This window comes from Elephas maximus, chromosome 6 (assembly GCF_024166365.1).
Source record: "Elephas maximus indicus isolate mEleMax1 chromosome 6, mEleMax1 primary haplotype, whole genome shotgun sequence".
NCBI classification, from domain to species: Eukaryota; Metazoa; Chordata; class Mammalia; order Proboscidea; family Elephantidae; genus Elephas; species Elephas maximus.
Window position 1 is genome coordinate 62936237 of NC_064824.1, and position 12900 is coordinate 62949136.

The following is a 12900-nucleotide window of genomic DNA, read 5'->3' on the forward strand; positions in this document are numbered from 1 at the left end:
AGACATAACCATATTAAATATTTATGCACCCAATGACAGGGCTGCAAGATACATAAATCAAATTTTAACAGAATTGAAAAGTGAGATAGATACCTCCACAATTATAGTAGGCGACTTCAACACACCACTTTCAGAGAAGGACAGGACATCCAGTAAGAAGCTCAATAGAGACACGGAAGACCTAATTACAACAATCAACCAACTTGACCTCATTGACTTATACAGAACTCTCCACCCAACTGCTGCAAAATATACTTTTTTTTCTAGCGCACATGGAACATTCTCTAGAATAGACCACATATTAGGTCATAAAACAAACCTTTGCAGAGTCCAAAACATCGAAATATTACAAAGCATCTTCTCAGACCACAAGGCAATAAAACTAGAGATCAATAACAGAAAAACTAGGGAAAAGAAATCAAATACTTGGAAAATGAACAATACCCTCCTGAAAAAAGACTGGGTTATAGAAGACATCAAGGAGGGAATAAGGAAATTCATAGAAAGCAACGAGAATGAAAATACTTCCTATCAAAACCTCTGGGACACAGCAAAAGCAGTGCTCAGAGGCCAATTTATATCGACAAATGCACACATACAAAAAGAAGAAAGAGCCAAAATCAGAGAACTGTCCCTACAACTTGAACAAATAGAAAGTGAGCAACAAAAGAATCCATCAGGCACCAGAAGAAAACAAATAATAAAAATTAGAGCTGAACTAAATGAATTAGAGAACAGAAAAACAATTGAAAGAATTAACAAAGCCAAAAGCTGGTTCTTTGAAAAAATTAACAAAATTGATAAACCATTGGCTAGACTGACTAAAGAAATACAAGAAAGGAAACAAATAACCCGAATAAGAAACGAGAAGGACCACATCACAACAGAACCAAATGAAATTAAAAGAATCATTTCAGATTATTATGAAAAATTGTACTCTAACAAATTTGAAAACCTAGAAGAAATGGATGAATTCCTGGAAAAACACTACCTACCTAAACTAACACATTCAGAAGTAGAACAACTAAATAGACCCATAACAAAAAAAGAGATTGAAACGGTAATCAAAAAACTCCCAACAAAAAAAAGCCCTGGCCCGGACGGCTTCACTGCAGAGTTTACCAAACTTTCAGAGAAGAGTTAACACCACTACTTCTGAAGGTATTCCAAAGCATAGAAAATGACAGAATACTACCCAACTCATTCTATGAAGCCACCATCTCCCTGATACCAAAACCAGGTAAAGACATTACCAAAAAAGAAAATTATAGACCTATATCCCTCATGAACATAGATGCAAAAATCCTCAACAAAATTCTAGCCAATAGAATCCAACAACACGTCAAAAAAATAATTCACCCTGATCAAGTGGGATTTATACCAGGTATGCAAGGCTGGTTTAATACCAGAAAAACCATTAATGTAATCCATCACATACATAAAACAAAAGACAAAAACCACATGATCTTATCAATTGATGCGGAAAAGGCATTTGACAAAGGCCAACACCCATTTATGATAAAAACTCTTACCAAAATAGAAATTGAAGGAAAATTCCTCAACATAATAAAGGGCATCTATGCAAAGCCAACAGCCAATATCACTCTAAATGGAGAGAACCTGAAAGCATTTCCCTTGAGAACGGGAACCAGACAAGGATGCCCTTTATCACCGCTCTTATTCAACATCGTGCTGGAAGTCCTAGCCAGGGCAATTAGGCTAGACAAAGAAATAAAAGATATCCGGATTGGCAAGGAAGAAGTAAAGTTATCACTATTTGCAGATGACATGATTATATACACAGAAAACCCTAAGGAATCCTCCAGAAAACTACTGAAACTAATAGAAGAGTTTGGCAGAGTCTCAGGCTATAAAATAAAGATACAAAAATCACTTGGATTCCTCTACATCAACAAAAAGAACACCGAAGAGGAAATCACCAAATCAATACCATTCACAGTAGCCCCGAAGAAGATAAGATACTTAGGAATAAATCTTACCAAGGATGTAAAAGACCTATACAAAGAAAACTACAAAGCTCTACTACAAGAAATTCAAAAGGACATACTTAAGTGGAAAAACATACCTTGCTCATGGATAGGAAGACTTAACATAGTAAAAATGTCTATTCTACCAAAAGCCATCTATACATTTAACGCACTTCCGATCCAAATTCCAATGTCATATTTTAAGGGGATAGAGAAACAAATCACTAATTTCATATGGAAGGGAAAGAAGCCCCCGATAAGCAAAGCACTACTGAAAAAGAAGAAGAAAGTGGGAGGCCTCACTTTACCTGATTTCAGAACCTATTATACAGCCACAGTAGTCAAAACAGCCTGGTACTGGTACAACAATAGGCACATAGACCAATGGAACAGAATTGAGAACCCAGACATAGATCCATCCACGTATGAGCAGCTGATATTTGACAAAGGACCAGTGTCAATTAATTGGGGAAAAGATAGCCTTTTTAACAAATGGTGCTGGCATAACTGGATATCCATTTGCAAAAAAATGAAACAGGACCCATACCTTACACCATGCACAAAAACTAACTCCAAGTGGATCAAAGACCTAAACATAAAGACTAAAACGATAAAGATCATGGAAGAAAAAATTGGGACAACCCTAGGAGCCCTAATACAAGGCATAAACAGAATACAAAACATTACCAAAAATGATGAAGAGAAACCCGATAACTGGGAGCTCCCAAAAATCAAACACCTATGCTCATCTAAAGACTTCACCAAAAGAGTAAAAAGACCACCTACAGACTGGGAAAGAATTTTCAGCTATGACATCTCCGACCAGCTGCCTGATCTCTAAAATCTACATGATTCTGTCAAAACTCAACCACAAAAAGACAAACAACCCAATCAAAAAGTGGGCAAAGGATATGAACACACATTTTACTAAAGAAGATATTCAGGCAGCCAACAGATACATGAGAAAATGCTCTCAATCATTAGCCATTAGAGAAATGCAAATTAAAACTACGATGAGATTCCATCTCACACCAGCAAGGCTGGCATTAATCCAAAAAACACAAAATAATAAATGTTGGAGAGGCTGCAGAGAGATTGGAACTCTCATACACTGCTGGTGGGAATGTAAAATGGTACAACCACTTTGGAAATCTATCTGGCGTTATCTTAAACAGTTAGAAATAGAACTACCATACAACCCAGAAATCCCACTCCTCGGAATATACCCTAGAGATACAAGAGCCTTCATACAAACAGATATATGCACACCCATGTTTATTGCAGCTCTGTTTACAATAGCAAAAAGTTGGAAGCAACCAAGGTGTCCATCAACGGATGAATGGGTAAATAAATTGTGGTATATTCACACAATGGAATACTACGCATCGATAAAGAACAGTGACGAATCTGTGAAACATTTCATAACATGGAGGAACCTGGAAGGCATTATGCTGAGCGAAATTAGTCAGAGGCAAAAGGACAAATATTGTATAAGACCACTATTATAAGATCTTGAGAAATAGTAAACCTGAGAAGAACACATACTTTTGTGGTTACGAGGCGGGGAGGGAGGGAGGGTGGGAGAGGGTTTTTTATTGATTAATCAGTAGATAAGAACTGCTTTAGGTGAAGGGAAAGACAACACTCAATACATGGAAGGTCAGCTCAATTGGACTGGACCAAAAGCAAAGAAGTTTCCAGGATAAAATGAATGCTTCAAAGGTCAGCGGAGCAAGGGCGGGGGTCTGGGGAACATGGTTTGCGGGGACTTCTAAGTCATTTGGCAATACAATTCTATTATGAAATCATTCTGCATCCCACTTTGAAATGTGGCGTCTGGGGTTTTAAAGGCTAACAAGCGGCCATCTAAGATGCATCAATTGGTCTCAACCCACCTGGAGCAAGGGATAATGAAGAACACCAAGGCCACACGACAACTAAGAGCCCAAGAGACAGAAAGGGCCACATCAACCAGAGACCTACATCACCCTGAGACCAGAAGAACTAGTTGGTGCCTGGCCACAATCGATGACTGCCCTGACAGGGCGCACAGCAGAGGACCCCTGAGGGAGCAGGAGATCAGTGGGATACAGACCCCAAATTCTCATAAAAAGACCAAACTTAATGGTCTGACTGAGACTAGAGGAATCCTGGCAGCCATGGTCCCCAGACCTTCTGTTGGCACAGGACAGGAACCATCCCCAAAGACAACTCATCAGACATGAAAGGGACTGGTCAGCAGGTGGGAGAGAGACGCTGATGAAGAGTGAGCTAATTATATCAGGTGGACACTTGAGATTGTGTTGGCAACTCTTGTCTGGAGGGGGGATGGGAGGATAGAGAGAGAGGGAAGCTGGCAAAATTGTCACGAAAGGAGAGACGGAAAGGGCTGACTCAAGAGGGGGAGAGCAAGAGGGAGTAGGGAGTGAGATGTATGTAAACTTATATGTGACAGACTGATTGGATTTGTAAACGTTCACTTGAAGCTTAATAAAAGTTAATAAAAAAGAAAAATGAAATAAAAAAAAAAAAAAGCTGGGGACCTTCCTCTATGTTTACATAGCATTTCACTCAAAATTTTATTAATGACTCTATTGGGAGTATCTTTAATGTGTTTATCCAAATCCCCTCCCCCCAACCATGTTGTTGTTGCTGTGTTCTGCCAAGTAAATTCCCACTCATAGTGACCCTAGAAGCTATAAGAAATCTGCAGGGAGGGATTCTCCTACATTCCGTTTTGCAACCCCCGTACCTAGGAAAGTGACTGACCCTAGCTGGCGTTTAATAAATGCTTATTGACGGACTCTTCCATTTTCTTCCTCTGGTGGTAAGTTCTGGACCTTTTACCAGTCTGTCTAATCTGGAAACCTTGGTGTCACCTGAGCAAATTCCTGCTGCCTCATTCCCCTCATCAGTCACTAACACCTACTGACTTTGTTAGCTTAAAATTACTTGAATTTTTCCTGCTTATTTCCACCAGCCTTGCCCTTATATATTTGCAGTTGTCTTTTTGCATGGACACTTGCTAAAGCCTTCTTCTAGGTCTTTATACCCCTAACCTATTCCTCGCCTCTGCAGCAAAAGAAGTACAATTAGAATGGAGACCTGATCTTCTTAAGAACTTTCAGTGTCCCATCAGCTGAAAATTCAAGTTTCTTAGCACTACACATAAAGCTTTCCTACCATCTTGGGCTCTGCCAACCTCTCTAGACTCATCTCCTTTTACACTTTAGCTGAACTTTCAACTCAACATCACCAAAACTCTGGTCACTTCCTAAGCATAGAAGCCATACAGGTGGTGATGATGGGGGTTAGGGGAGACAATGGGTGACCATTTTCAGCGCTTTTTCAAAATAGACAATATGGAGACATGACAGATGTTAAAATTATGATAAAATCAAATTAGAGGAATGGATGTTAAAATTATGATAAAATCAAATCAGAAAAAAATATGAAAGCAAGATACAGTTTTTAAGAAAATTATCAAGGAAGACTCCTTTATTTTTACATATTAGCTCCTTCAATCAATGGCAAAGTACTCTTCTCCTTCAAGAACTTCCTAATGTTAGAACCTTGAACTGCTTCTGCTCTTTCATATATCACACCTGTAGGCCTCACACATTTCTGCCAACAAATAGCTTCCAACTGCCCCTTCTGATCCAAGTAATACCTACAAATGTTTCCAGCAGCAGATTAGATATTGTCTTATCCTGAAACACTACCTCCCTGAGCAGGCTGGGCTTAAGGCCTTTCCTCTGTTTCTACAGCACCCTGCTTCTAATTCTATTAAATATTATACTGAGATGATCTTTCATATGTCTATTCCCCTCTCCATGAGCTACAGGAATCTGAGGTCAGGGACTGTTTTCTTCATCTTGGCATTATCTAGAGAAGTAACTGGCATCAGCAGGCATTTAATAAACACTTATTGACTACAAGAACAGTTTGTTCTATTTTTGTTCTTTGCTTGTGAGTCTGTACTAGTGACCAGTCTGGCTTATAACTGGAAATAGCATAAAGGTGAGAAATCTCATTAAGGCTGCCATTTATAAAAATAATTGGTGGAATGAATACTTAACATTGAACAGCCTAGGCTGTTCCTATGGTTCCACTAATACTTAGAGTGACTGGTCTAAGTAATCTTCCCAGAGAATGTATTGTCTTGTAGATGTTTTTCCTATTTTTATGTAGGCTTCAGTCAAATAATGCTTCTACGATGCTGCTTTATGCTGCTTTAGGTAGGCAATCTAGCCCAATAGTGCCGCAGAACCTAAGAATAACCAAAACCAAACCCGTTGTCATCGAGTGAATTCCGGCTCATAGTGATCCTGTAAGGACAGGTTAGAACTGCCCCATAGGGTTTCCAAGGAGTGTCTGGTGGATTGGAACTGCTGACCTTTTGGTTAGCAGCTGAGCTCTTAGCCACTGAGCCACCAGGTCTCCAAAACCTCCAGAGCCTAAGAATAGGTGGAGTCAAATGATATTCTAGAAAATAAGTTAACAAATTTTGCTAGCATGGGAGTAGCCTTAGGAAAATTTATCATAGGCAGTAAACATTTTACATGAAATCTTTACTGTCTCAAGACAATTTTTATTGTCTATTTACTCCAAATTTTTGGTCATTTAATCCCCTAGGCGAATTAACTAAAACCAGGAGGCACGTGGTTTCCTTCATTTATTCAAGACATCATTCAACAATTTTTGTTTGTTTTGCTGAGTTCTAACTCTTTTGGGCACTGTGCTGAGTAATGGGTATATAGTGTGATGAAAGCAAATGTGGGCTCTGTTCTCATGGAGCTTACATGGTAGGAAAGACAAAATTTACATACATGAAAATACATAAAAGAAAAAGATAATTTAATGAACAGCATGATTTAAAAAAAAAAAAATCTATGTTGATCCCTTCTTACTTTCCGTAGTGGAAATTCCAAATTTAACTAACCAAATATTTTCAAGTATATTCAAATCCTGAATCTATACTTCTTTATCACACTCCTGGATAATAATCTCAACTCTGAAAAAATAAAGGTTACTGGCATGAACACTCAAATTTCCTCCAATGGTCCTCAGAATGTATTCATATTTTATGCTTCATACCCCTATCCTATTGTTTTAAGAGGAAGAAGTATCCCAGCTCCTTTCCAAGGATTACTATTACTATCCTAACTATATCCTGACTTCTAACCTTTTAAGATCTGGGGAATTTCTGGCTCTATATTTTGGCTTTGCCTATAAGGTGCTCAATATTTCCCAAAGCAGAGGTATTGTTTAGAGCTCTTATTCCCTCAAGCCACTGTTTTGTCATACTATTTTCATTCATTGATGCTCTTCTCAAAAAAAAAAAAAAAGGAGAGATTTGCCAAAGTGCCTTCCCTATCATTCACTCACTTCTTACCTCTCTATAACCTGGCTTCTACCCATACCATTCGATTGAACCTCCTGAAGGTTACCAGTGACCTCCTGTCACCTGAAATGGACATCTGTTGTTTTCACTATGAAATGGCCATTTTCCCTTCTACTGGGCACCAATAACTTGATTTCCTTTGGGACTACCTCCCACCCCAGTCTCCATTCATGTGCCTTAGTTGGGTTGACTCTACTCTTTGTTCTAAGAATGAGCGTGACCTAAACACAAGCAACTTGACACAGGCCATGATGATAGCGTTGGAATGGTCAAAGGTCCTCATCAGAGCCAATCAGAGCTAATACTGGAGGTGAGATTGGAGGAGCCCTAAAAAAGAAAGTTCTTTCTCTTTTTATGGGACTTGGACCTGAATGAATATAAGCTGGAACTAATACATACATCTTGCCACCAAGAAGGGATAGTCTTTCAGAAGCTAGAGCTAAAACAGGAAAAGTGATTAAGAGATGAAAAAAGGAAAAAGAAAGACAAAAAAACTCCAAAAACTATGAGCTCTTAAATCCAACCATACCTAATGACAGAACTAACCTTGAACTTTTCAGTTATGTGAGTCAATAAATCATTTTTTGCTTATGTCAGTTTGGGTTTTGTGGTGGTTGTCATTTGCAAAAAAAAAAAAGTACAATAATTTACACTTCACAAAATAATTCACTGGCTAGTATTTGACAGAACTGATCATTCGTTCCTCAATATGCGCTCTTCTTTTGGCTTTATCCGCTTCTTCTAATCCTTTATTTAATTCCTATGGTTCCTCTTTATGTATAGCATAAAATTACAGAATTTCAAGGTTGAAGGGTTAAGGGGTAAGGAAACTATGTACTGAAATCCTTGAGGAAAACACCTTTTATATGCATAAGAATCGTTGGATAGCATAGACACTTTGTGGAATTGAGCTTAGAACACCACACTATTGACTAAAATACTATAAAAGGGATGTCAGATGAAGGGAAAATAGTTTCAAATTAGGACTGCAATGCTATCATTTCTATTCTGAATGTAAAGTACTGAATATTAATGAGACACAAAATGAAGGTTTTCACAGTGATAATGCATCATATTCTAGTGGGGAAAAAACATGAAAAACAACGGGAGAGCTATGTTATTGGATTTTTATACAATTAAATTGCCCTGCCACCTCAGTTATTAGAAAGCAAAAGGTTAGAAAATACAATAAAACTGAACATTATTTCCAAAAAGAACTGAAAGTTATTGGACTGTGAAATATTTGAAATCATATCAAAAAGCAGAATTTATGGTGCTATGAGTTATGGAAAAGGAAATTGAATTGTGTGCTTTATTTTTAAAACACAACCACTAAAAAGGTGTTTCCATAGTAACAAGGTCAATACCAGTAGCCATTACAGACCTTCCTCTTTTCTGATAGTGGGTTTAAAGATCTTTTTCAAATACCACTTTAAAAGCTCCGTGAAAAAGTACAGCTTTTCTGATCATTCATCTGAAACAAAACGAGGACAAACACACGTGCAGTATTGAATTTCTCATGTTTTATGGATTATAAGCATTCATGTCTGTCATATTTTCAGAAAGAAGCCTGCCTGACTAGCTACTATGCCAACCCAGGATCATGGGGTCTGATTAGTGTGATTGTTAATCTGAACAAACAGAATTTGTTTGCAGTAGTATTCAAACAAAAATAAAAGGCAGCGCAGTATTAAAAAAAAGTCCAACATTCAGCATCTAAATATTGAAAGGGTTACATAAATAATCCCTGTTATTAGAAAAATTTCAAAGAGTCAGAGGAAATATATTACCACTAGTGGAAGATCAAACAGATACAGGCTACATTCTATTTGCAACAGAAATAAAGGGCTGTTTGGCCATAAAATCAATTCATTTAACCCCACCAGGAAGTGACCGCCCCTTCCTCTTTCCTTTGTATCAAGATACACTGCCTTCTATGATAGCCATTTGTATAGCCTTATCTCTTCCACTAAGCTATAAGCCCTTTTAGAGCAAAGATATTTTATTTCTCTTGTATCCGTGATAGCATCTCCGCAGCATTGTGAATATAAAAGACATTGAAAAAGAAAGAAATGAGTGGAGAATGAATCACAAAAAAATAATCACGTGGCTGTAACAAAATATCTCCTTATCTAATATTAGAAACATCTCCTTTTGTAATATTTGAGACAATGAGAAATCTAAAAATGTGTACTTATGATTTTAATCTCTTTAAACCAAAAGGTTCTTGATCCTTGTTGCACACTATGGTCACAGCTGTTAAATAAATCCAGTTGCTTAGCCCCTAGGCAAATGCTGGCAGAATCTCTGCAGGTGCAGCCCCTGGCATCAGTATTTTTTTAAAGCTACTCAGATGTGTCTAATGCAAAGTCAGTGTTGAAAACCACTGCTCTCAGTGTTTTTAACTCATGATTAATTTATTTACCTTTTTATTCTTTCAGCTATGTGCCTATTTTTTTTCTCAATATTGCTTCACTATACTATTTTTTTATACTATGTTTACCAAATGTTGTGAAGCCTTTTATTAAAACTAATGAATTGCTCATTAGAATCACATTTAAGAAAAAGCTTCAATGAAAATAGTTTAGTCTTAAGCAATTAAAATTATAACCAAATATTATTATTTATTGCATTCTTTTCAATATACTTACTAGCGTTTTGAAGCCCTGGTGGTACAGTGGTTAAGAGGCTGCTAACCAAAAGGTCAGTAGTTCAGTTCTACCAGCTGCTCCTTGGAAGCCCTATGGGGCAGTTCTACTCTGTCCTATAGGGTCGCTATGAGTCGGAATCGACTCAACAGCAACGCGTCTGGATTTGGATTAGCTTTTGGCTGCTGTGAGTTCAGCTGTTGAAAGCCAGAGCTATATGGTACCAATATGTTGTTGTTGTCGTTAGGTGCCATCGAGTCAGTTCCGACTCATAGCGACCCTATGCACAACAGAATGAAACACTGCCCGGTCCTGAGTCATCCTTACAATTGTTGTTATGCTTGAGCTCATTGTTGCAGCCAATATAACAGATAATAAATGTCAGTAGAATTGCTAAATGAAAGAATACATGCCCACACCAAAGTAAACCAGGTGCAATACAAAAATTCTTTGAACCAGGATTAAGTTATTTCAAGATACAATTAATATAAACATTATAGATACTTAACTTTCCTCTTTTATTCAAATCCTCTAAAAATTAGTGATTTTTTTTTTTTTAAAGAAAAGGCAATTTCAAATGCTGTTAGACTAGGTATTTCAAATTTATTTCCAAATGACTTTGATGTACATTTTTTTTGCTATTTTCCTGGTACACTAAAAATCCCGACATAAACACATACAGTAAAAAATGAAGTAATTTTATATAAGAATAATTAATCCATAGGAAAAAATATTTACTTTGGGGACTTCATTATCAGTTATAGCTATGTGCCATGTTTTTTGTCCTCACACAGATATTATTCGTTCTGGGCCACACATATCCCTTGTACTGTGCTAGACACTGTACCTTAATTTTACCTTGTCTTCTTCAGAATAGAGAAAACAGTTAAGGTGGCAATGAAAACTCCTTCATGTATTCTTTATTTAGTTATTCAACAAATACTTACTGTGCATGCACTGTGTGAATCCAATTCTGTGGTTAAAGCCAGTTTAAACCAATGTCATTCCAGCATTTTTTCAAGGACTATCCATCCCTTATCTAGTTAATCTATTCTATAACCAAAGCATAAAAACTGTATAGTTTTGATGAGTAGTGCCTACACTTTTGAATTTTATGGATGAGTGACATTTTTAAATTTGCAGTACGAATATCAAGTTGTCGACATTTTATTTCGCCAAATAATAGCGGTAAAAACAAACACTGCTGTCAGCTATCACTATCAGTTTACAAACCAGAGTGTTTTAACACAAAATAATTAAAGAATATAATCTTAAAAGAAGAGTTCAAATGTACTCAAAGGCAATACATTTAGTTTAATGGAGAAAAATACCCAAAATGTTCTTTAATCTTCTCATTTCAGCCTAGACTAGTGAAACTTTATTATGAACTAGCCCATCTCTGGGGTAGATACAGAAATTCTGGCCATCTACCATTTTTCCTCCTGAGTGTTGTACTTTATACCTATTTCTCAATATTCAAAACCCCTCTATGGTAATTCTCAGGGAAAGTCATTAAAATAAGTAAAATTGGTTTTAATCCCATCAGCCATACAAGGTCCAACTAATAAATTCAAGTTTTCTAAGCTATAATTATTTCATCTTATCTTGTCAAGTACCAAAGAGAAATGGGCTTAAGCATAACAATGATCATGAGAATGACGCAGGACTGGGCAGTATTTCGTTCTGTTGTACATACAGTCGTTATGACTTAGAATCAACACGTAGGGACCTAACAACAACAACAAAGAAAAATTAAATATCTGATACAATAAATATATTCCTGCATTTATAATGTTATATAAATATCTATGTGAAGGCTATGTATCAAAGACCAACAAATGCAAAAATAAAACTTACATGTGTGGGCCCAGTGAAACTACCCTTGCCATTACAATTCCAAGAATCAGAGTTGTTAAAACTGTAGAAATAAGGGATATCTGCAAAGGAAATTTTAAAGGTATTGTCAGTTTAAAATAGAGGTTAATTTATTCAAAATATTAGGCCCTGCCCTATTTACTTGATATAAATTTATTCGTAGATTTTACCACCAACTACTTAGTAGTTTATTCTCATGGATTTGTGTTGATAATCCCAGGCATGTAACTTCCTATCAAATCGTAGCCTTAGGTCTTCCATTACCCCCCAAAGAGGAAAGCAACTACTGTAATCTTGCAACTTGGATTTCAGTTTTTAGTGGCTTTCTGTTTAGAATACACAAGTGGTGATTGTAATTTATGTAAGTGATTTTAGTTTATGAAAGTAAAAATAAAATTATGATTTCTTCTTTCTTCAGCACCTATTTTGATTGTTGACTTGAGCTGTTTATACAACTGTTGCTTCTTCTGTCTTTAGGATTGTTATGAGTCAGAATTGACTCAATGGCAGTGGGTTTGGTTTTCTGTCTTTACCTTATTCTCTCTCTCCCAACACAACACAACACACACACACACTTTTTTTTTTTTGGGTACCTGTTTGTTTTTCCTCTCTGCTGTCTAGCTCTCTGTCAGACTATTTTCTACATAGTTTTGCCCTTTGGTCTGTTTCTAGTCTGCTTTGCCTCTTCCTCTCTCTTCTGTCACCATTTCAACCGGTTAAACTATAACCAGTCTGTGTGTGTGTGTGCCTTCATTACTGATTGGAGGTCTGTGTTTCTTTTCTTTTTTTTTTTAATGTATAAGCACATTTTTTTCTCTGATAAGAAAAAATTTCATATCAACTTGCTTTTATTTTACATGATTCTCATTAACCTTGTTTTCTGGGTTGTTGGTCTTTAACTTGCCCAAAGCCGCACAACTAGAAACTGGGAGAGCAACAACAACAAAAATACAAACTTGTTGCTGTCGAGTCAATTACGAGTCAT

General features: G+C 36.8%; 1 protein-coding gene across 2 annotated transcripts in view; it reads right to left on the reverse strand.

The window, feature by feature from the left end:
* SLC38A11 (solute carrier family 38 member 11) overlaps nucleotides 1-12900 on the reverse strand; it is a 73957-nt gene that overhangs the window by 25957 nt on the left and 35100 nt on the right. For both annotated transcript variants that reach the window (XM_049887333.1, XM_049887332.1), the window contains one exon: nucleotides 11898-11977. In XM_049887333.1, the coding sequence (XP_049743290.1) occupies nucleotides 11898-11977 (80 nt within the window). The remainder of the gene's footprint in view (nucleotides 1-11897; nucleotides 11978-12900) is intronic.